Below are 25,127 nucleotides of genomic sequence, written 5' to 3'. Positions count from 1 at the left end.
GCAGGGTGATGGGACCTGGACCCTGAATTTTCCCACTCAAGTCCCTGATGTTGTGCCCCAGGCCAGCCCTTGTAGATAATCAGTAGGCCTTTCACTGTGGCTCTCTTACCCACCCCAAACCCCTGTTACACGTGGGCCACCACAGGCTATTTACCATCCTTAATCCCATCCAATCTTTTTTACTGTTGCTTTTCTGTCTGTAAGTATCAATCTTTAATCCCCATTTAGGGGCAGATTCACTGGGAACCCAGCCCTCTTCTTTTGGCATTATAATAAAGGTTGCCACTTAGATTGAAAGAAGTGCTTGAATTCTTTCCAGGCAGACTCGCCTTATACACTGACATTTCAGAGTTCCCAGCAACCCCAAACCACATCATACATATATGTGTGTGTATATATATGTGTATGTATTGTGTATCGTAGCACACCGTGGTGTACCTACAGGTCCATGTGTATGTAAATGAAGCATTTTTTTGGCTTCATTTTCATCCCCAAATTTATTCTCCCTCCAAATCACCTAAGGAAGCAAGACCAAAACCCACCCTTACTGCAGTACCCCACACTCAAGCTCAGTGATTTTTTCAACCACTGAGCTCCTCCCTGCCCACCACTTCCCATTGCAAGATAAGGCCCAGGAGGGTGGGGACTGCCTTGAGTTTTGAGGGGATGCTCATGGATTGAGGAATGGAGAAGTTGTGGTATATGAATGTAATGGAATACTATTGTTTCATAAGGAATGATGAGCAGGCAGATTTCAGAAAAACCTGGAAGGACTTGCATAAACTGATGCTCCATGAAGTGAGCAGAACCAGCAGAACATTGTACACAGTAATGCAACACCACGCAATAACCTGCTTTGTTAGACTTAGCTGTTCTCAGCAATGTAAAGATCCAAGACAAATCCAAAGACTCATGATGGAAAACACTGTCCACATCCAGAGAAAGAAGTATGGATTCAAAATTCCATGTTCAGTGGGCTACTTCAGGGTCACAATATCACTCTTGCTCCGGGCCTCATTCCTCATAGAGCTGTCTTTCTTGCCCATACCCGCCATCACACCCTGCGCTCTGAGATGCCCAATAATGGAAGGGAAGACAACCTGAAGGGCACCATCCCTTGCAAAGCCAGCTTTACACATTCTGGAGCATTTATCAACAATGAGGGAAGTAATCATCCTCCAGGGTGACTAGATTTGCAACTAAAGCTAGTTGGAAGTATGGAGAACTATTTCTTCAGCTATAAAATTGAAATAGTAATAATCAGGAAAATAAATGTAGCAGTAGTTTTAAAAGGCTAAACTATTATATGTAGGGTTTTCATTATGGATCCTGATAAAACGGATCTGAAGGCCCAAGTACAATACAATAATCTATTTTTAATAGCAGGACTGAACTTAAAAAGTTACTGGCATTTAAAGCATACCCAGGAGTCTCCCATGTCTTCAATCCCCATCTGGGTTGATGAAGTTTTCTTCTGTCATATTAATACCCACTTAAAAAATGTAAATAGCAATTGTTTCTGTCTTGACCATAAATCCTGAGGGTCTTTCCCACCCAGAACCCTATTTGTTTTGTTTTGAATTTTTGCTAGGTAAAGAGGTCATTCTCTGCCTCAATTCTTATTAAGCTTTGAATCACTGAATGCACATTGCCTCAGTCAAACAGAGACTTGCAAAAGACCTTAGCCTGAAATGGCGAAAGTCCCCAAAGCATCCTGGGCTATCTTCAGTTCTCCTGATCTACATCTCGCCGCTGGAGCCAGATGACTCAGGAGGAGAAAGTGAGGCTGCTGATTTGGCACAGCCCTGCCTCACCTGAATGCAATAGACTTTAATGTCATAGCATCACCTCCCTGATACCATGGTCCTCTTCTAGAACAAAGGACAAACAAGAGGCAAATTTAAACCCTTGAGAGAGAGAGGAGGAGGTGGTATGTCACCTACCTACAGGCAAGGGGAGGCAAGTGCAAGCTGGGTGGAAGCCCTCACAGCTCTCTGAAATGCTTTAGGAGAAAAGCCAGGCCTGTGGTAAATCCTGTAGAAATGAAGTATCACTATTTCTTTAACTGACTGTACTTACTCCACACTAAATACTGGGTTTTTGATGCCATCATATATGATTACTAAAATGTCAAAGGAGATAGGATGACCAATTTCCCCTGTAACACCTTTTATTTTTATTTTTAGTTTACGACATTCAGTTCCATAGGTTTTTGGTTCTGAAATTTCTCTCCTTCCCTCTCCTCCCTCCTCCCCCAAGATGGCATGTAATCCAATGTAGGTTCTATATTCACCTTCACAATGAACTTATTTACATAACAGTGCAGTTGTAAAGAATTATAACCAAAAATGCATTCTAGTGAACTGTTTTTCTCTTCTCTTGTAACTGAAAAAAAAAGCTGTTACTGCAGGTTATCTTTCATCTGGATACTGTCAGACCTTAAATGTATCTATTACAGAATGAGACAAAACATTTCAAAAATAATGGAGCATATTTTGTTTTAATGCAGAAACTAAAGATACAGTAAGTGACTGTTGGCAGAAAAGCATAGCAAAATCCTCTGAAGAAATCTTTTGTCTGTGAGGTTCCTTTGGACTTCTGACTTAACCTGTGAACAGATTTCCCCAGCCCTGCTGACCGTGTTCAGTGACTCTGTAAGGCTGCAATCTAAGGCACTAGGACCTCTGCTAACCAAAGTAAGGAAACTTATGGGTTAAACTTTAAATAATGAGTGATAAGAATAACCTGCCATCATTTAGAAAATAATCAAATTATATTATTTTAATAATTAGCACATAGGAAAGTTACATTTTTGAACCAGGTATTCACTGGGTGTACACGAGTGCTCACTGTATTCATGTAAGACTCCAGAATGTACTGTTTGTGCTGATTGTCCTCCTTATCCAATATTCCACTAGTTTTCCTCTCCATCATTTCCTGTGCTTGTTGTTCCCTTCTGCTTATTCAGTGAATTGAAGATTTTTAATTGCTATTGGCAAGCTCTCCTTTGAAGCCCACCAAATGTACCCCCCTTCATCAAGCCCACCCACAGAGCAGACCAAGTCTGGAATTTTAAAACCTATCCAAAACTTATTTGGATATACTTGAGAACACATGTGCATGCTCTGAATTTTGGCACTGAAAGTTGTTGAATATTGAAAGCAAGGAAAAGTTAATGAATACTTGATGCATTTGAACTAATACTGCTAAGGGGTATTGACACATGAACACAGTAACTATATCCTGCTCCCACATATGAGGAATGAAGTTCCTAGAGTTTCTCCCCAGTGTGAATTATCTGATGTAAAGCAAGGATGGAAGTGAGTTTGAAAGCCTTTCCATATTGATTATATCCATAAGGCTTCTCTCAACCATGGAGTTTCTGATGTTTAGCAAGATTGGAGTTCTGTGTGAAAGCCTTTCGTCATTGATTATATCCATAAGACTTCTCTTGGCCATGGAGTTTCTGATGTCTAGATAAATGGGAGCTATGTCCGAAAGCCTTTCCACATTCGTTACATTCATAGGGTTTCTCTCCAGTGTGGACTCTCTGATGTGTAGTAAGATCAGCCCTGTGTGTGAAAGCCTTTCCACACTGATTACATCCATAAGGCTTCTCCCTAGTGTGGATTTTCTGATGTGCAGCAAGAGTGGAGTACTGAGTGAAAGCCTTTCCACACTGATTACATTCATAAGGCTTCTCTCCAGTATGGATTCTCTGATGTTTAGTAAGATTGCACCTGTGTGTGAAAACCTTTCCACACTGATTACACACATAAGGTTTCTCTCCAGTGTGGGTTTTCTGATGTGCAGCAAGACAGCCGCTAAGTCTGAAAGCCTTTCCACACTGATTACATACATAAGGTCTCTCTCCACTGTGGATTCTCTGATGTGCAGTAAGACTGTATCTCTGTGTGAAGGCTTTTCCACACTGATTACATTTGTAAGGTTTTTCTCCAGTATGGATTCTCTGATGTTTACGACAATTGGAGCTCCTTCTGAAAGCTTTTCCACACAGATGACACTCATTAAGTTTCTCTCCAGTTTGGATTCTCTGAGCTTCCCACTTGTTATACTCATCAGATTCCTTTCTGTTGGGAATTTGCTGATGAGTAATGAAGTTAGAGTTCTGACTCAAGGCCTTTCCATCTTTATTACTTACACAAACCATTTCTCCAATATCATTTTTCTGATGTTTACTGATTTTTGAATTACAGCTCACAGCCATCTCCCACTCATTACCTGGACCCATTTGCATTACAGGAACCTTCTCCAGGGAATGAAAAAACTTTCCATGTTCAGTAAAGCATTTCCTATATTCAATATGTGGAGGACAGTCATTCCCTGAGGACATTTTCTTACAGTGATTTAGGATATAAGACTGTCTGAATCTCTTTTCAATTTCATCCAATTCACAGTCACTCTTCGGGTTTTTATCTATCTTCATAAAAAAGTCATGAATTTCTCTGAAAATGAAGTCCCAGGGAGCATCGCTCATGAATCTTTGCCGGTCACATCCTTCCACAAAAACGCCCAGCTTTCTAGGCATCTCATTTACTTCGAACTTGGCCTCAACATCTGAAGAAAACAAAGAATCAAACATATAGACAGAAAATGATATACACACATCAAAATATGTAATAGCAATGGTTACTGAAGACTTATGCAGCTCATGACCTTCTCATCACCATTCTAAAGGCAATACAACTTCATGGATGTACTCTTGGAGCAAACACTGGCATTAAATAGACCATGTCACTGTAAGGAGAAGAAACAGACTGGATGTGAGAGTGATGAAGGAGATGTGGGCCAAAGAGTGCTGGACCTATCAGAGACTAAACATTCATATTCAACAAAAGCAGCAGTCCCAAGTCAAGTGACCAGAAGAATTAATGTCAACAGCTAAGAGTGACTCCATGGCAGAACAATTTGTTGCTAACTTCGAGAGAAGGCTGAGTCAAAACAGGGTTTCCAATATTCCAGCAGGAAAAGAGTGTCCAGCTTTTAAAGATTTCTTGTACAGTATCATATTAACTCATCTGGGCCAGAACACTCATAAATATCTAAACTTGTTTAGATGAAAATCATGGGGAAATTCAGAAGGTACTAAATAAAAAATGAGAACTCAACAGGGGGACTAGCAGGTTACCTCATCCACCCTGAAGAAAGTCATATTTAACTCTACCATATCCAAAGCAGTTTATGATGCCCTGAAAGCTGTGCGATTTGTCCTTCATTCTCAAAGAGGACCAGGACTTCAAGAAGATGATGTTATGACTTCCATTTAAGTTGGATTTAAGTGAAAGAGAGGGGTGCAAAGTCACCAACCTCACTTTCTCCTCCAGAGCCCTCTATATTCAGTGGTAAGAAATAGATCAGGATAACTGGAGATAGCCCATGATACATTGGGACACCTTGGCCTTTCAAAGCTAAGGTCCTTCCAACTTCTCACTTTGACTGAGGCAATGCCAATTCAGTGATTAAGCCTTTTTAAGAAGAGGGTCAAAGAGTGGCCCCTTTAATAAAAAAGAAAAAGTAAGTCTTTGTTGGGAAGACCCTCAGAGTCACTGGCCTAAGGAGAAACAATTGTTATTTACATTCACTCTGAGCCAGCAGAACCATCTCCCGACCCCACATTTTGTTTTGAGGTTGTATGATTGTGGTTTCTCCTTTGCTCCTCAGGAGGACCATGACATCAGAAAGATGATGCCATGAGTTGCAACTGAATTGAATATAAGTGAGGAAAGGCTATGCCAAGTCACCAGCCTAATTTTCTCTTCCAGAGCCCTCTGGGTCCAGTGGGCAGATAGAGATCTGAACAGCTGGAGATGGCCCAGCCCCTGAAAGCTATTTGTGAGCCAAAGAAGTATGCATGTAGGGGACATCTCAGTGCTAACAGAGCCACATTGATTAGTGATAAGCACATGATCCTGGAGAGCTGGGCTGAACACTCCCATAGTATTCTCAGGAGACCATTCTCAACCCCTGCTAAAGCTCCTGTCCATTTACTGCAGGTTGTACTCAATCCCTCTCAAGCCATTCACCCGTTGATGGGCATCTCCACAAGTTACAGTCCTTGCTACCAAAAAGAGATCTACTACAAGTATTTTCAAACTTTTTTTCTCTTTTCCTTAATCATCTTGCAAAGCAGACCTAAGAATAGTATGACAGGATCAAGGGGTAGACACCTCTTAATTGTTTGGGCATGTTCTGCAAAACTGATGGATCAGGTCCCACCTACAGTGAATTAGTGTCCCAGATTTTTCATATCCCCTTATTTGTCCCTTTCCCCTTCTTTCATTGTAACCTGAGAGGTATAAGATGATATCTCAAGGTAGTTTAATTAGCATTTCTGTAAGAAGTAATTATTTTAAGAATTTTCTTGTATGATTTTGATTTATTCATCAGAAACTATCTGTTCTTAGCTTTTGACAATTTAGGGTTGGGGAATGACATATTCTTTCACATTTGACTAAGTTCTTTAAATATTTGAGATATAAGACCTTTATCTGAGACACTGTCTATAATTTCCCTCCAATTTTCTCCTTTCCTTCTTATTTTGGCTACACTGCTCTTATTTGTCCAAAACCTTTGTAATTTAATGTAATTGAAAATCATTCATTTTGCACCTCACCATGCTATCTCTTGTTTATGCATAAATTGTTCAACTCTCTATAAGTGTGACTGGTAATGCTCTTTTAATTTCCTATGATGTCTCCTTTTTATCTAGGTCATGTGTCCATTTGGACCTTATTTTGGTAAATGGTGTATATTAGTCTCTGTCCAGTTTCTGATAGACTACTTCCCAGCTTTCCCCACAATTTTCACTAAATCAGGAATTCTTATCACAAAAACTTGCCAACATTTTCCAAACTCAGTTATTCTGTTCTACTCATCTACCTTTCTATCTCTTAGCTAGCTCCAGATAGTTTTTTTATTATTATCATTAGTTTTCTTTTCATTTCCTCTATTTTATTTTTAATTCATGGGATAAAATAAGCATTTCCATAAGACAGTATAATAAAAAAGATGATTGCATAAGAAGTACCAAATCAATTACGACTCAACGATTTCCTATTCACTTTAAGTAGGTAATAAAGTCATCATGTAAATTTCTTTTTTTCCCTTCCCTCTTCCCTTTGCCATAGAGATGGCTACCACCAGATACAAGTATATGTGTGTGTGTGTGTGTGTGTGTGTGTGTGTGTGTGTGTACACACAAATCATTCTGAATATACTTCTATTTATCTGTTGTTTCTCTAGAGCCTGAAAGCATCTACCCTCATATGTCCTTTATATTTTGGGGTGTTTATAATAGTCAAAATGGCTTATTCAACGCAACTTTGTTGTTAAAAATATTTTTCTGCAGCAGCTAGGTGGAGCAGTGAGTAGAGAATCAGCCCTGGAATCAGGAGGATCTGAGTTCAAATCTGACCTCAGACACTTGACACACTTACCAGCTGTATGACCTTCGGCAAGTCACAACCCCAGTTACCCTGTCTTTACCCCTCCAAAAATAAATACATACATAAAAATTGAAAAAAAATAAATGTAAGTAAAAATATTTTGCTGTTACTGTATACAATATTCTCTTGGTTCTGCTCCTTTCCCTCTTCATTATTTTGTGAAAGTTTATCCATGTTTTTTTCTAAAATCATCAATCCCATTGTTCTCAGCAGCACTTCATCATAATCATGGATCCCAACTTTTTCAGTCATTTGTAAAGGTTATCCAGGTCTTTGCCACCATAAATATAGCTGCTATTAATATTTTAGAATATATAGGATTTTTGCCTTTTTCCCTAATCATCTTTGGATATATAACTATTAGTGGTATTACTGAGTCAAGAGGTATTGGCAGTTTAATAAGTCTTTGGGCATAATTTCAGATTGCTCCCCAAAATGGGTGGATTAGTTCACAATTCCACCAACAATGAATTAGCATCTCAATTTTTCCACATCCCCTCCAACATTTGTCTCCTCTTGCTATCATTTTCACCAGTCTGATAGGTGTAAAATGATATCTCAAGATTGTTTTAATTTGCAATTCTCCACTTAATAAAGCATTATTTTTTTATATGACTATGAATTGTTTGGATTTCTCCACTGGAAAACTGCCTGTCCATATACTTTGACCATTTCTCAGTTGGAGAATGATTCAAAATTCTCATAGATTTCACAAAGATCTTTGTAAATTTTGTATATTTTAGACCTGAGAACTTTATCTGAGAAGTTGCAGAGAAAATCACCCTTCCCCTCAATTTTCTATCTTCCTTTTTATTTTACGTACATTGCTTTTATTTGTTAAAAAAAAAAACGCAGCTTCCTTGCTCTAAGAAATATAATGTATAAGCCCTATAGTCTTTTAATGTAGAAGCTGCTAGGTCTTGTTATTCTAGCTCCACAGAATTTACATCCTGTTTTTCTTGTTGCTTCAAGTATTTCCTACTTAACTTGGGAGCTTTGAAACTTGGCTATAATGTTACTCTAAGTTTGCATTTTGTTATCACTTTCAGGGGCAATTTTCCTTAATGTCTTGGAATATTGTATATAGGATCATACCTTTCAGGTAGTGTAACAATTCTTAACTTGTGTCTCCTTGATCTATTCTCCATATCATTTGTTTTTCCAATGAATCTTTTCACATTCACATCTACTTTTTCATTCTTTTAGTGTTTAATATTTCTTGGTGTCTTATCATGTCTTTAGCTTCATCTCATCCAATTCTATATATTAAGAAGTTATTTTCCTTCTTAAGTTGTTGGATCTGTTTTTTTAAATAGTTGACTTTCTTTTCATAATTTTCTTGACTTCCTGTTCTGCTGCTGTTTTTTCCCCCTAATTTTTCCTCAGTCCCTCATTTGATTTTTGAAATCCTTTTTAAGTTCTTCCAAGAACTCTTTTTGGGCCTGTGACCATTTGAAATTTCTCTTTGAAATACAAGTAGTTTTAACTCCAGTTTCTTCCCCTGAAAACGACCCCAGATCTTTATCTTCAGCTACCCGAATGATGTAAGTTATTTAACTTGAAAGTGCCGAAAGCCAAGACCAAAGTGGATGGAGAGTTGGTGCACACAGAAGATTGTGCTGTCACATCAGCTTCTAAGGCTGAGATGGGACAGAGTATGAATCAATTCTCTGCTGCTTGTACAAATTTTGGCCTGGCAATGAACACCAAAAAAAGAGAGGAAATGGTCCTTACCCAGGGACAGCAGATTCTGGATATTCTCTAGCATGACCTCCTTGTACAGCTTTTTCTGAGAATGGTCCAAGAGGCACCACTCCTCCTCAGTGAAGTCCACAACCACAACCTTGAAGGTCACCAACTCCTAAACCATCAAAATCACATGATGTAGAGCTGAGAGACTCCAGAATTCATCTAGTCCAACCTTCACCAACTTCGAAGAGGAAACTGAAGCCTAGAGAAGGGATTTGCCTAAAACTCATATAACCTTTATGAGTGTCAGAGCCAGCACTTGAAATCACTTATTAAGAACCCAATGGAATATGGAGGAAAGCATTTTACATTTGAAATGAGAATTATGTTGCAGTAACAAAAGCTGGAAAAAGTTCATACTATGTAATGTTTCTCCCAATAGAATTAGGGAAAATACATGTGTTCTGTCAGCAAGACCTAAGCATCTGTGGAGAAAGAGACAAGGTCATCTGAAATTCCTCCTCACCAGAAGAGTCATCAGTGACATATAAAGAAAACTGACATTGTGAAAAGCTGTTTCTAAGTACTGTGTATTCTAGGTTTAGGGAATTCTTTTTTTTTTTTTGCTTTTTGGCAGGGCAGTTGGGGTTAAGTGATTTGCCCAAGGTCACACAGCTAGTACATGTGTCAAGTGTCTGAGGCTGGATTTGAACTCAGGTCCTCCTGACTCCAGGGCCGGTGCTCTACTGACTGCGCCACCTAGCTGCCCCGGTTTAGGGAATTCAAAAGAGATACTGAGGAAAGAACAAAGAGAAAGGAATGATCTAGTAAATTTCCTTGGAGTTGGAAATAAAGTCTTAATTAGATGAAAGTATGAAAAGGATTCTAAAGAGACATTACTCACAATGTGGCCTCAACTGAGTGGAATGAGGCTGTTTTCGGCCAAGTTAAGTTCTCTGTTCTTATACTGAGAAGTTCAGATGACATTGACTATGGTGAGTCATCATGAAAAGCTTCTGCGGCCCTTGCTTTATGATTGCTTGCGGTTGTTCAAGGAATATATTCATTCATTGTATTATTTAATCATAGAGAAATGAACGTAACTATGTGAGGAAAGGAGGGTTCCTTCATTCAGTACAAATGTAGTGTTTTATGAGCTGGGGCTGGAGATTGAGCTAATGCATAAGAGAGACACTGACACTATTTATTAAAAAAGAAAGAGAGAACATTATACACAACCACAGATATATGGATTCTGTGAGGACCAACCCTGACAGACTTCGCTCTTCTCAGCAACACAAGGTGCAGGCACAACTCCAAAGGACTCTCAATGGAGAATGCTATCTACATCCAGAGAAAGAACTATGAAGTATGAACATAGACTGAGGCACACTTCATGCTAGCCTTCCCCCCCCCCTTTTTTTTTCTTTTTCTCTCTTTTGTTTTTGTTTTGGGGTTGTTTTGTTTTTTTTGGTCCTGTTTCTTCTTTCCCATGATTCATTTCATTGGTCACAATTCTTCTCCATAACTTGACTAGTGTATAAATTAATTCAATGCAAAGTTATACGTGGAAGTTATATGGGATGCCATGCCATCTTGGGGAGGGAGCCGGGGAGGGAGGGAAGAAAATCTGGAACTCAAAATTATGTAGAACCGAATGTTGTAAACTAAAAATAAAAATTTTAAAAAAAAGAAAAAAAAAGAAATTATTTCAACATGCAGCTAGAACTCAAGAACATTGGTGATCAGGAATGAAGAAGCAGACTGATGGATATCATACAAGACATTGGGGACATCTGTAATCCTTTGATAAATGGGGGGGGCTCATCTACTGATCCAACCTGCTACATTTAGAGCTCATGTTCAGGCAATGCACTTGGCATTCTATGCTCTTCCATTTCTAGCAGAAGGATAAGTCACTTTTTCAGTTTTTCATTTATTTTAAAACAATTCTCTTTCATGGTGGTAAAAATCTCTTTTCACTTTTATATCATTTTGATTCTATTTTCTTCTCTGTATTCCCTGACCTAATCTTACCCAAAATTTCTTTGTAAGCTTGCTTATATTGACCCTACCCAAAGGATGGCTCCTATACCCCAGGGGGAGTGTGTCTCTGTGTCCTCTGTGGAACTGTGAGAGTTGATTTACACACGTCCATCACCTACTCTTGGATAGTCACCCTCTTGAGGGGATAAATGAAGCACAGTTTACTGTCTGGCTGTATCCTGCACTTCCTTATTCTTCCTATCCCTAGATGACCCTGACAATTCTCAGAGCAGGATTAAATGAAATAATATGTATGTGCTTCCTGGCACAAGTAGATGCCATATCTTAACCCTTTTCAGTCTTCTTACACCTTGGCCTTTTTCTTCCCTCTGACCCAGGAGACACTGGCCTCCTGGCTGATCCTTGAACAAGACCCTCCATCCCCTGACCCTGTGCCTTTCCAATGGTTGTCTCTCATGCTTGGAATGTCCTCCCCTTGTACCTGGGCCTCCTGGCTTCCTTTGTATCTCAGGTAACATCTCACCTGAAAACAAGCTTTTCCTGGTCCCTGACACTGCCAGAGCCTGCCCTCTCAAGGTGCCTCCCATCCATACTGTACAGAGCTTGTTTAGAGACAGCTGTTGACTGACATGTTATCTCCCCGTTAGAGTGCAAGCTCATGGACGGCAGGGACTATTTTTTTTTTCAACCTTCCTTTGCATCCCCACTACTTTAGCACAGTGCTTGGCACAGAAGGGCCACTTTCTAAATGCTTATTGATTGACCTAAGAAATGGGGAATGAGAGGGATTCAGAGAGACCTGGGAAGGCTTATATGGCCTGAGGGAGGAGGAAATGAGCAGGACCAGGAGAACAATTTCTGTTCTACTGACAGCACTGCAAAGGACAACCTACATCTAACAAGATAAAGCTTCCTTGGCTCTCTTGGATTCCAGGTTTGCTGATGCTGGTAAGGCCTGTGGATGGACTGCACTCACCTGGGATGAGAGTCTCTGTGTATCAGGGGCCATTTCCTCTGGTTCTAGGCTTTGGGCTCTACAAGGTGACCTGGGGAGAGAGAAGAATCTCAGAATGGAAGAGACATTGTCTTTGCCTTCTCTTCCTAGGGTGAGTGCTGACCTGCCAGGAATGACAGACAGTGAACTCCCAGAAGGGTAACAAAGGGCCTGGTCAGCCTTCAGGGGAGAGACTCCACCTAAGGATGAGGGCCCCAGAGAGGGTCAGGCTTGGAAATGATTCTGGTCTGAGGAGGAAGAGGACTTGCCACCCTCTCTAACTCCTTCCCTTTGACCTCATGCCCCCCCCCCCATCGTCTTGCAGAAACCCAAGAGGCAGAAGGGACTTCAGATCCCATATGGGATGACACCAGTCAGAGGCTCAATGACCCCAGATGCAGAGCTTTGCCTGCACTTCATACTTTGGGTAAGATACATAGATCAGGTCACTGTGAACCAATGGTGAAACTGGGGATGGCACCATAGGACCTTTAGGATATGACAGTGAACCTGGACAAGTAGCAGGGGTAACTCCCAGAGCCATGGCTTGGAGGGAGGCCTGCTCTTGGCAAGCCTGGAGGGCAGTTAACAAGAGGTCAGAGGGGGAATTTGAGGCCCAACAGAAAGGGCAGACAGCAGAAGTGGGTGTGGGGAGGGGCCCTTGTTCAGACCTACCTGGCACCTACATGTGCAGAGCTGGCTCACAGAAAGCAGAGAGATGTCAGTGCTGAGGGAAGAAGGCAGAGAGATCACAGATCCTAGGACTTTCACTTCCAGGTAGCCTATTGTGGATGGGCCCTCCCAATCCTAGAAGTTTGGCCCTGCACTCCCCTCCAACCCCCTCCCATGCTTCCAATCTTCCCCCCCAGGGACACCACCCACCAGGCTAGTCATCTCTGAGCTCCCCTCCCCCACTGCTCCACCCCTCTCTGCTTCCCTCCCTTACCCAGCTCTGAGACTCCAGCTCTACTCAGCAGAATCTCCTGGTCTCCCAGCTCTGCCCCTGATCTGCCCCTGCTGCCCGTTCTTCCCCACAAGGATATGCCCATCCTACATCCATCTAGGTTCTCCCACCCATTCCCCTCCCCTGATTCCCGCATCCCTCAGGCCTACCCCTTCTTCTCTGCAACCTGAGCCCAGACCTTCCCATCGCCATTGAACTCTCCTCCATACTGAAGACATTTACTACCTTGGCCCATCTCCATTCTTGACCTTCCATACCACAATCCTAACAATGAGGTGTTTCCCCCATCTAGATTTTATTTCCTTGTTCCTATTTTCTATGAGATGTCCTCTCACTGGAAGATCTCAGGATCCTGATGAGGAGCTGAGGCCAGGACAGCAGGAGACCTGATCCCACGGCATATGTTATAAACTTTATCTACTGATATAAACCTTCACATATGCCTCTGTGACTAGGGGTTTGGCTGTTACCTGATTAAGCAACTGAAATCCATCCCTGGGAGGTCCTACTACGTCCCTTTTCACCCCCCAAAAGCCAGGTTCTAATGGTATACCATTAAGGCAGAATTCATGACTTCAAACATAACCATGAATATCCCTGCAGGATATAAGGAATTCTCTAAGTAGAAGGCAGAGGAGTTAAAGCATTTATTGAAACTGAAAAGTAGCAGACCCATGGACAGTGTCCCCGATTTGACATCCTGGCAAGAATCTTCCAAAACCAGTATGACCATCTCACAATAGTCACCAGGAGGCCACAGAAAAACATTATGGCAGGAAGCCAAGCCATACTGGTGCTTCCCCTCCTGCCAATGCCAGGGCCTTCCAGCAAGAAGACCACCTACTGGCCTCAAGACCCTGCTCAGCACTCTCCAGTCTCCACAAGGGTCGGTCCTGCTTTTTTGTAGTGCCTGCGACCACAGCTTCTGCTGCAATCTCCAAGCTGCGTTCCAGCTAGCTGACTGCTTCCTGTCTCCTTCAGCTCTTAATTGCTCTCTCCAAGGGCCTCTTAGCTCTGTTCCAACCATTCAGCAAGCTCCTCCCACCACAGGCTTCCATTGCCTCTGGTCCTAGCCACTCCCCCCAGGATCCTGAGAGCCCCGCCCTGAAGCCCACTCAGATTGGGGGGAAAGATCTTCTCATTCACTGATTGCCTTTACAAATGGGAAGATGTGCAGAAAGCAGGAAGTGTTGGTCCTGGTACCAAAGATGTCAGGAAATTAGGAGAGAGGCCAGAGAAGGACTGATGTGGGACTGCTGGTGGGGGTGGGGGGAGCTCCATAATCTAGCACTGAAGCCTTAACGATCCTTCTGGACTTTTTTTTTTTCTACAAAAATAAAGACAGTTCCCACCCTTCAGGACCTTTTCTAGTCCAAAGGAGTGGTGGGCAGGGAGGGGCTCTATGGCAGTGCTGGGGAATGGGGCCTTAGGGCATAGACTGACCCTCAAAAACCAGGTACTCCAGCAGAGTAGGCATTGATCTTGGTATCTGTTAGATGAACTGGAAAGGAGAGGACACTTTGGGGATGAAAATGAAGCCAAAAGAAGGAAGAGAGAGAAAAATATAGAGATGTGCCCTGTAGACCCCTCCTCAAAGCATTTTGAAACCAAAGGCCTAAAATCAGGATGGGAGGCAAAACCTAGAAACTGCCTCAGATCTGATAGATTAAGATAGAATTGTAGTGTGGGTGTGGTTGTGTGAAATACACTCAGGTACCCTTTCAATGGACTGCCCTTCAGTCATAAATTGAGTTTCTAATTGGTTTGCACCCTGGCAAATCCCTCCTCTCTTCTCTATTGGTTTCTTTCTTTGGATTCCCAAGTTGATCTTCTGAAGCTTTGAGACTTTGCACACAAACTGTGACACTCCCTTGACCCCCTGCTTCCTTTGACTAATCAAATCATACATCAGAAAAAAGGTCAGTGGCTAGAACACAAAGTCCAGACAACGCTAATGGCATATAGTCTTCCTTACATAAAACAAATTAACACAGGCAATGAGCCTCAGCACACACAATCTTTTCCAACTGGTCTGAACTCCCTTCTCACAGGACATCACAGTCAGCTGATCAAAGCTGGGACAAGGACCTTTGGCACATGCACAGATACCCTGATGAGCAGAATGGCTTGGTTTCAGGTAACAGCCAAAGCTAGTGTGTGTGTGTGAGTGTGTGTGTGTGTGTGTGTGTGTGTGTGTGTGTGTGTGTTGGGGGTAGTGGCCATGAGAGAGGTAGGGCTTTCTGCCTCTTCCAGGATCTCTATCTCATTTTCTGGCTGGACACTTGAAGTTGGTAAACAGTGCCATGGGGCAAGGACTGGTCCAACATACTTGCATGGTGTCCATACATACAGCTAGTGCTGCCTCTCCTTGCTGGGGGCTTTTTGGTGGGGCTGGGATAACACATTCCTGTTTGACCTTTTCCATAACCTCCACTGTAGGTCTGCTTCAGGGATGACTCAGCCTCTGAGGTCTGCTCCAGCTCTAATAATTCTCATTCTATGGCAGTGACAATGCCTGTTGTGGTTGGGTCACTCAGTGGTCCGACTCTTCATGACCCCGCGGTCACAGTTCATGGGATTTTCTCAGCAAAGATACTGGAGTAGTTTGCCATTTTCTTCTCCAGTGTGGCCCCATTTTACAGATAAGGAAAAGAGGCAAAGAGGATGAAGTGACTTGTCCAGGGTCACACAGCTGGCTAGTGTTTGAGGCTAGATTTGAACTTAGGTCTTCCTGACTCCAGGGTTAACACTCTTTACACTACACTCCCTAGCTGCCCCTGACAGCCAACCATTTTAAGGATCATTGTGATGAGGGCACAGTCTCTGGGAACCCCTTGAACCCTTGAACTCTCCTTGAATCTTCCCATTCGAACTGGCCTTGGCCTGAGGCTATAACCATTAAGCCCAAATGCCTACCTTGCCCAGTCCTCTATTGTCCAGCTGTTTCCCACCCTTAATCCTGTTTCCCATCCTTAATCCTGATCAAAATATCTATACCCTAGCTCTGCTACCCCAGCCCTTGATGGGTTGTCATTTCCATATAGCCTTCAGCTATTTTCCCCCACCCTGGAGTCTGACCTCATCCTTAAGTCCCTCCCTAGACCCCTCTTCGGGTCACCCCAGACCACCCCTCAATCCCTCCCACAACCTTTGTGTATATAATCTCCATCTTGCCTCCATGAGGTGGGTCAGAACCAATCTAGCTCAGATGGGTCTGGCCCTTTTTCCTTACAGGCGTCGCAAGGGGTGGGATCTCTCGGGGCAGGCTTATTTGGCTAACTCTTAATAAACTTTGTCCTTTCCCTTGGCTGAGGAGGCTTGAGTCGAATTCTTTCGGCAGGACCCGGCGTGTCGGTACTTTGGGGTGTCGAGCACCTCTCACCCCAAACCCTCATCATTTATGGTTCCCTGAACCGGGAAGTACTGCTAATCTCAAGTTCTTCTCCAGCCAAGACTGAAGGTATGTGAGCCTCCCCCTCTCCCAATCTCCCTCCTCGCTCTCCAAACATTTTGGATGTGCTTCTCGGGCCTGACCTCAGCAGGTCCCAGTGGGTTGGACAGCTTGGTCCAGTGGTCTCAGTGAGTCGGACAGTCACACTGTCCTGGTCAACCTGACGCTCTCTGGTGGTTCTCGGTGGGTCGGACAGCTTGGTCCAGTGGTCTCAGTGAGTCGGACAGTCACACTGTCCTGGTCAACCTGACGCTCTCTGGTGGTTCTCGGTGGGTCGGACAGCTTGGTCCAGTGGTCTCAGTGAGTCGGACAGTCACACTGTCCTGGTCAACCTGACGCTATCAGGTGGTTCTCGGTCCACTCGGACAGCTCGGTCCAGTGGTCTCAGTGAGTCAGACAGCCAGGCTGTCGTGGTCAACTCAACCTGACGCTATCAGGTGGTTCTCGGTCCAGTGGTCATGTCGAAGGACATGGACGGATGCCCCATCCGGAAGCATGTGCCAGATCCTTTCAATTGTTTCGGCGCTGGGAATTTGGGAAAGTTTCAGGTACCTTCTGTATATTTTGTTTTCTTGTTTTATTTTGTTTGTCTCCCGACAATTACTCCTAACTTCTCCTTTACTAAGGAGGAAGGAATTTCCAGCCGAAGGGACCCCACGCCCTGCCTCTACTGCAGGCCCTGCAACATCTATCACCATGGGCCCTATCCCCAAGGCAATCCCTACTCAGGTTCCAGCCTCGGGCCCTGCCCCCACGGCAATATCTCCTCCCCTAGCCTCTCTCTCTGAGGTAGCACCCACTTGGGTTTCTGGGGTATCTTCCCCTCTGACCTCTACCCCTCCTCAGGTACTAGCTGATCTCCCTTGCCAGGCAGATGCCCTGGCCTTGCAGTCTAATCTACCTCAGCCCCAAGCTCCAGGTCCCACAGCGCTTTCAAGGCTTTTTCCCCTGAGGGAAATGCCTGCCTCCCCTGCTGGGACAAGGAGATTGCATGTTCCATTCTCCATTTCAGATCTCATCCAAATTAAAGAAAAACTGGGGAGATACTCAGAAGATCCCACTAAGTTTACTGAGGGTTTTAGGGATCTGTCCCTACAATTTGAACTTTCTTGGTGTGATTTGCATACCCTTTTCTCTACCTGTTGTACCACTGAGGAGAAGAGGAGAATATGGGAACACGCTCAAAAATTTGGGGACAGTTTGGCTAGCAATAACCCCATAAAATATCCCCCAGGAACAGCTGCTGTTCCAACTAGTGACCCAGGATGGCATTATCAAAGGAGTGAGGATAGAGAAAAGAGAGACCATATGGAAATTTGCCTGTTAGAAGGCCTAAGAACTGCATTTCAAAAGCAAATAAATTTTCAAAAAATTAGGGAGATTACTCAGGGAGGAAAAGAAAACCTTGTCCTTTTCCAAGCCTGGCTAGTAGAAGCTATTAAGAAGTATTCAAATTTGGATCCTGATTCTATTGAAGGGGCGGCAATACTTAACATGTATTTCATTAATCAGTCTGCCCCAGATATTAGGAGGAAACTGCAGAAATTGGCAATGGGACCCCAAACACCTAAGGCCCAATTACTGGAGACAGCATTCGGAGTGTTCAATAATAGAGACTTAGTCCAGGCAGAGGAAAAAGCCAGAGACAGAGAACATGCCCAATTCTTGGCGGCTGCCATGGCCAGGAGATTGCCGGAGGGTGCTTCTGGCAACTTTGGCAAAGGGGAAATCTGCTTTCGATGCAACAAGGAGGGTCACTGGTCTAAGGAGTGCCCCTCTAGGGCGCCCCCCTGGAAGAAGCCTCTAGGATCCACGCCTCCAGGACCATGCTCAGCATGTCCCTGAGGCTGGAAAAGTGGTAGAGCCTCCTCCCAGCACCCTGTCCTCCAGTACTCGGGAGGAGGGGAAAGCCTGGGGCTTGGCTGTGCTCCCACTTTCTCCACCTCTCTCGCGGAGCCTTGGGCAAAATCGAGGCAGAAGGTAAGGTTACCCACTTTATCATGGCTATGTTCTCTTACTTTAACTAGTGGCTTTGGCCCCACATGCCCCTTGACCTATCAGGTCATGGGCATCAAGGATCTGTTGTCTGAATACTCCTTCTCTGGCCCTGCCCCCTTTTGGGGAAGGGACCTGATGGTGAAATTGGGAAGCCAATTTTCTCTAGTTAAACCTCATAACTCCCTTTTCCCTCTGTTTCCCAGACCTCTCCATGTTCCCCCAGAGGCATGGGAGAGGGTTGAGCCAATTGTTTGGGATCAGGGAATTCCTGGGCAAGCTACTTCTGCCACGCCAGCCATAGTTCCCCTCCATTGCCTTCAATATCCAATTAAGTCCAAGGCTTGGGAGGGGCTGCAACCATTAATTGGCACTCAAGGCCCTGACTCACTCCCTCTAGAGTGGGGCCCCTACCCAGCACAAGCTTTTGGGACTTTGAAAACTAAACTGACCACCACTCCAGCATTAGCCTTACCTAATCTAGAAAAACCTTTCATTCACTCTGCTGAAGGAAGGAGAGGACAGGCATTGGAAATTCTAATCCAGTCCTTAGAATCTGACCCCTGTTTTCCAAAACAATTAAATTCTCTGGCTGCTACAGCCATTCCAATTGAGGAAGCTTCTAAGCCTCTAGCAGACCAGCCCCTAGAAGCTCTGCCTTGCCAGAGCACCCTGGAAGCAGAGGGCCACCAGTGCCTGGCTAACCACAGGCTCACCAAACATCAATCCTTGCTCTTAGATATCCCCAACCTAATTTGGATGTGCTACACACTCCTGAACCCCGAAGCAGAACAAGTGGTTAGGAGAGCTAGGTACGAAATAGTCATCTTTAATTCCCACCAAGGATATTGTCCTTTCTCTGTACTCCTGTGCTGTCTGTTTTGTTGTCTGCTTAACTTCCTTGCCAGGTTTGTCTCCTCCAGTCTCCAAGCCATCAACTTCCAGATGACTGTGCACCCCTTGAACTGGACCCATCAAGCCAGCTCTACGCCCCTTGTCAGCAGGAAGCAATTCCAGAAGCTGAGACCTTCGTCCCTGACCCCAAAAGAATTTGGGTCCCATTTGTTTGAGGGGGAAATGATGAGGGCACAGTCTCTGGGAACCCCTTGAACCCTTGAACTCTCCTTGAATCTTCCCATTCGAACTGGCCTTGGCCTGAGGCTATAACCATTAAGCCCAAATGCCTACCTTGCCCAGTCCTCTATTGTCCAGCTGTTTCCCACCCTTAATCCTGTTTCCCATCCTTAATCCTGATCAAAATATCTATACCCTAGCTCTGCTACCCCAGCCCTTGATGGGTTGTCATTTCCATATAGCCTTCAGCTATTTTCCCCCACCCTGGAGTCTGACCTCATCCTTAAGTCCCTCCCTAGACCCCTCTTCGGGTCACCCCAGACCACCCCTCAATCCCTCCCACAACCTTTGTGTATATAATCTCCATCTTGCCTCCATGAGGTGGGTCAGAACCAATCTAGCTCAGATGGGTCTGGCCCTTTTTCCTTACAGGCGTCGCAAGGGGTGGGATCTCTCGGGGCAGGCTTATTTGGCTAACTCTTAATAAACTTTGTCCTTTCCCTTGGCTGAGGAGGCTTGAGTCGAATTCTTTCGGCAGGACCCGGCGTGTCGGTACTTTGGGGTGTCGAGCACCTCTCACCCCAAACCCTCATCAATTGTACAGACTCATCAGAGAGAAGAGAGAAGCTACCCCAGATGGCAATCCTTACAACTTTTGGAGCATTTCTCAGGTAATTCAGACTAGACCACAACTGCCCTCCATGTTTTCTGGTGGGAGTTACTCAAACTCTCACGTGTCCAGTGGGAAGACTTTCTCATCTCCATCAACAGAGAAGATCCCCAATTAGGATAAGCCAGGTCAAATTCTGTCCCCTCCAACCTCATTTAGACCAGGCACACTATTGCACAGAATTCCCAGGAATATTTGTCTGATGAGAATGGGGGGAGGAGGGCTGCTAAAGAAACTTCTATGAACTGGGTTCATTTCCTTGTTCTGCAGGAGCTCCTGATTACAACCAATACAAGGGTCTAGAAAGTTCTGTCCATGTTGGCCATTAAAACTTCACAAACGGTCCCCTTCCCACTTTCCCAGTCTGCTTCCTACTTCCCCCAAGACCTCCTGCCATGCATCCAGCAAGAGTGGCTGACTTCTGATGCTCATTCATTCATTCATTGCCCTCCTCTCCCTGTTCTGGGGAAAATGGAAGCTTTTGAGGGCAGGGACTTTGGAGCTTTTTGTGCAATTTGTGTGCATGTGTGTGTGTGTGTGTGTGTATTTATGAGAGAGACAGAGTCAGAGAGACAGAGTCAGAGGGTTAGAGTCTGGACCTGAGCCCCTGTGGCAGTCTGGGAAGACTGTAAAGCAAGTGCTTATAAATCCTAGCTGTGTGACTCTAGACAAGTCACTAGACCTGTTTCTTTCAATTTCCTCAGTTATAAAGTGGGCAGAATAACGGCACCTCCCTCCAAAGGCTGCTCTGAAAATTCTGTTGACCAAGTGCTTGGCAGTGCCAGGCACATGGTGTGGTACAAATGATAGGGTTTTTTTGTTCTTATTTCTCTCCAGGAAGTTCTTGGGACTTCTGGGCTGAGGAATTCCCCGACACCAGACACTGCTTCAACTTTCAACGCCAGTGCAGTGTTTGGAACACACAGATGAGGAAACTGAGTCTAAGAGATCAAGTGACCTGACACAGCTGATGGGTATCTAAGGCAGGGTTTGAACCCAGCACTATGTGCTGCCCGACCCAGCTGCTTCCCTTCATGGAGATGACTAACAGCTACAAAAAAGCAGGCCCAGAACTGAGGGAGAGCCGCCCCCTGGGGAACCGAAGTGGGCAGGGGGAAAAGAGACCAGGGCAGACCAGAGGAAGGACTTTAAGAGGCAGCCACAGATTCCTGGCTCTGGAGTCCCAGGCCCTGCCCACTGGGCACTTAGAAGTTGACAATCATTTCAGATGCTGTGAACCCCCAATAAGATCCAAAGCCTGAACTAATCAATCAGACTGCTTTGCTTTGCTCCCAAAATGCCTTTTCCTGTGTCAGCAACTTCAAAGACCAGATAAGGTTCATAAGGAGTGTTCTTCCTGTGGGTAACCACTAAATGATAGGCTACAATACAGGGACTTCTCTTATCTTGATATCCTAGAGGCATTTGCTTATACTAGAGAAATGAGGCAGTCTTGGGATCCTAATTTCTAACTGACACTACTTTGTCCAGTGTGTTGTCTTATTGGATTTAAATCTTATTCAGCTAAGAACCTTCCTTTCACACTATATGGAGGCCATAAATTGGAGTTGGGATTGTTCTAAAGCAAATTTAAACCTTCTCATTCTTATATCAGTCAGAATGTTTTCTCTGACTCCATGATCATGTATCTCCTAGGTTTGAGGAATAAATAAGATAAATATATACCGCCTAGCCTGTTTGACTCTTGACCAAACTTTCAAGTTGACAAAGTGAAGCTGAGCTGGGGCAGAGAGGGGTCACAGCCCCAAGGCTCCTAGGTTCTTAGATGAAGGAGGAACCTCAGAGATCACCAACTTCCATGCCCCATCAGCCAATAAGGCTGAACAGGCCAATCCATCAATAAGCATCCATTAGTTGTACAGTGGACCCAGTCCCTGCTCTGGAGTCTGGGAGACCTAAGTTGATACTGCAACCTCTGACACTAGCTGTGTGACCCTGGGTAAGTCACTTAACTCTATTTGCCTTTGTTTCCTCATCTGTAAAAAGGACCTGGAGGAGATGGCAATTTGCTTTAGTACTTTTTCCAAGAAGATCCAAAATAACTCACAAACAGTCAGGCATGACTGAAAACCTTTAAACCTGGAAAAAAATGAACATCTATTGTGTGCCATGTACTGTGCTAAGGCCAACAGAGCTTCTTGGAAGAGTCTTTAAAAATGGGCCAGTGCTAGAGGGAGAGAAGGAGGGTATTTTATGTTTGTTCATTTAGAGATTCTAGGAGAGAATGACTAGGAGGCCTGAGCCTATCCCAGAGAGAAGGGCAGAGCACAGAGGAGTGGGGAATGAAAAGCCCCCACAGGAATCTAATTGCTTGGGGAAATTGGAGCAGGGGAGAAAGTTGGTGGTCGGATGAGGATTCATTCAGGTCCCCAAAATGTGTTGGAAGGATTCTCCCAATTGAGCCTGGGCCCCAGCATGGGCTGGGGTTCTGTCCAAGGTAGGACAGCAGCAGGTAACCAGGAAATTGAGAGGGGAAAGATATGGTTTAACAGGCTGGAGTCCACTTTTCAAATGGCTAGCTCTAAAAGGACTCTAAGCTGAGCCAAGAGGGGCCTCAGAGCCCTCATTTTGCCTGAAGAAACAAGGCTCAGAATGGTCAGTGACTGGCCCATGGTCATAGGGGCATTAAGGAACAGCCTGGATTCCAGCCTGGGTCACAGAGTTACACCACTAGGGAACTCCAAGATCATTTTCTGACTTCCATCCTACTCTCACCTTACGTGAGGGTTTTTTTTTTTTCTGAGCATTCACAGGAATGCACATATATCTGAAACCTGAAAGGTCACCAAGTCCACCCTCTCACTTTACAGAGGAGAACACAGAGGCTCAGGGACTTAGCAGCGAAGGCTAAGTGGAGAGAGCCTAGAGTCAGTTAGACCTGAGAAAATGATCCCTCTGACCTGTCCTGGCTAAGACTCTGGGAAACACACTGCACCTCTGAGCCTCAGTTTCCTCGTATGTGAAATGGGGATAACAGCCCCTTTCTGGCAGGGCTGTAGTGAGGATCAAAGAGATCACACGTGTAAAGCACTGTACACAGTCTGGTAGTGGGACCTGGGAAGCTCGATTTGAACCCAGATGCTGATTCCAAATGCACAGCTCTTCCCAGCCTCTACCAGGCAACCTCACAGCATGGGTGAGGGAACAGGCTGCTGAAGAGGTTTCTCTTGGGAGGAAAGGAGAAGCATTCTTGTGGGGGAGGGGGAGGGCATAAGACAAAAGGATTGTGAAAAATCCTTCATTTCCTGGTTCCAAGGTGGTCTAACTACCAGACCAGGTTGGGGGAGGGCAGATAGCTGTCAGGCCATCCAGGCTAGGGTTTGGGAGGGGGTTGGGGATCACCTGAGATCCAGACTTACTTTCTCTGACCAAAGACTCCTGGTCCTTTGATGTCTTCTCAGTCTGGCCAAAGAGTGGAATGAAGACAGAGACTGACTGCTCCCTGGAATCTGTCCTCCAACCTTCCAGAGCTCCCAATATTATATCTCTTCTCCCTCCACCCCTTTGCTTTCAGAGCCAGGGGAACTAAAATTTGGCTCCTCCCTACTCTGCCTCCTCCCAGCCTAGGTATGTGGGGGTGTGGTAGGGGGAGGGCCTTATGTCCAAAGCTCTCATTAACTAGTCAGTGTTAGTTAAGTGGCCTGGGCTCAGTGCTACTGCCCCTACCCCAATAATGCAGAGAGGCCACCTTCCTTTTTTGTGGGGAATCTGATCTCAGTTCACCCCCTCAGACTGAATCAGATTTAGGACTCCCTCGAAATCTCAGTTATTCTTCTCTACTTCAGAAGAGACAAAGGCCTGTAGCCTGCCTCATATCTCTCCACATTCTAGTCCAGCCTCAAAGGCATTTTCCTAAAGTGCAGGTCTGACTATGTCAGCCCCATCTCCCACTCAATAAACTCCAGTGGCTCCCTATTGCTTCCAGGAGCAAACACAAAATGCTCTGCTTGGCATCCAAAACCCTGCCTGATTTAGCCTTCTGCTACCCTTCCAGCCTTCTCACACCTTTCTCCTCCACATGTACTCTTCAGTGTGGTGACGTGATACTTGAGTAGCCAGCTATTGCTAGAAAAACCCTGCCCCCAGCCCCTAACTACAAATTCCAGTTTTGCATACTAAAGAGTGGACTCAGACCTTTTGGAGTCTAGCAAACGTCCCTGGGCTCCGTGATTCCTACAAGGAATGTCAATAGATAAGGTTATCCCACTTAATGATAACCTGTCAGAATCTGTGATGTCAGGACCTTTGTTCCTGTACCCCCAGACCACCCTGTGACCTGGCATGTAAATTCCCTATATAAACTACCCTTTCACTTCAAAACCTGGCCATTGATTTGTGGTCGCAGTACCCCAATGGCCACCGGCTAATAAATTCTCCACTTAAAACTTATACTCTGTGGCGTGTCTCACTCGCTTCTGGTATAACAGTGACACTGGTCTCCTGGAGGTTTCATTCACAAGACCATCCAGCTCTCAGACCCTACAGCTCTCAGCTGCCAGTATTTTCTCTGGCTGTCCCCATGCCTGGCATACTCTCCCTCCTCTGCTCTAACCACTCACCTTCCTGGCTCCCTTTAAGGCTCAGCTAAAATCCCCCCTTCTACAGGAAGCTTCTCCAACCCCTCTTCATTCCACTATTAGTTATTTCCTGTTCATCTCACGGTGTAAGCATTTACATGTTGTCTCCCCCATGTGACTGTGAGCTCCCTGAGAGCAAGGACTGTCCTTTGTCTCTTTTTGTATCCCTGGTGCTTAGCCCTGTGCTTGGCCTTTTGTTGTAGGTCAGTTTTGTTTGAC

The 25,127-nt window shown here is 44.6% G+C and overlaps 2 protein-coding genes across 2 annotated transcripts; both read right to left on the bottom strand.

Moving 5' to 3' along the window:
• Window positions 1–2,564: 2,564 nt before the first annotated feature.
• LOC118836181 (gastrula zinc finger protein XlCGF49.1-like) lies at window positions 2,565–4,228 on the bottom strand. The gene has a single exon (XM_036743542.1). The coding sequence runs from the start codon at window positions 4,226–4,228 to the stop codon at window positions 3,425–3,427; it is 804 nt and encodes a 267-aa protein (XP_036599437.1). The 3' UTR covers window positions 2,565–3,424.
• Window positions 4,229–4,238: 10 nt separating this feature from the next.
• LOC118836180 (zinc finger protein 317-like) lies at window positions 4,239–23,773 on the bottom strand. Its single transcript, XM_036743541.1, has 6 exons — window positions 23,691–23,773; window positions 12,832–12,883; window positions 12,139–12,208; window positions 9,201–9,327; window positions 4,363–4,578; window positions 4,239–4,267 (listed from the first exon to the last, which is right to left on the bottom strand). Exons 3-6 carry the CDS (start codon window positions 12,169–12,171, stop codon window positions 4,239–4,241), a joined length of 405 nt encoding a protein of 134 aa, XP_036599436.1. The 5' UTR covers window positions 12,172–12,208; window positions 12,832–12,883; window positions 23,691–23,773.
• Window positions 23,774–25,127: the final 1,354 nt, after the last annotated feature.

Source organism: Trichosurus vulpecula, chromosome 2 (assembly GCF_011100635.1).
Source record: "Trichosurus vulpecula isolate mTriVul1 chromosome 2, mTriVul1.pri, whole genome shotgun sequence".
Taxonomy (NCBI): Eukaryota; Metazoa; Chordata; class Mammalia; order Diprotodontia; family Phalangeridae; genus Trichosurus; species Trichosurus vulpecula.
This window is presented reverse-complemented; position numbering and strand designations above follow the sequence as displayed.

What these genes read in the sequence shown, in the direction of transcription:
- LOC118836181 (XM_036743542.1), bottom strand. Translation starts at nt 4,228, where the DNA reads ATGGCTGTGAGCTGTAATTCAAAAATCAGTAAACATCAGAAAAATGAT.
- LOC118836180 (XM_036743541.1), bottom strand. Translation starts at nt 12,171, where the DNA reads ATGGCCCCTGATACACAGAGACTCTCATCCCAG. An exon ending in CCAGAATCTGCTGTCCCTGG is followed by an intron (nt 4,579 to 9,200) that starts GTAAGGACCATT and finishes TGTTTTCTTCAG; the next exon opens with ATGTTGAGGCCAAGTTCGAA. An exon ending in GTCTTATATCCTAAATCACT is followed by an intron (nt 4,268 to 4,362) that starts GTAAGAAAATGT and finishes TCCCTGGAGAAG; the next exon opens with GTTCCTGTAATGCAAATGGG.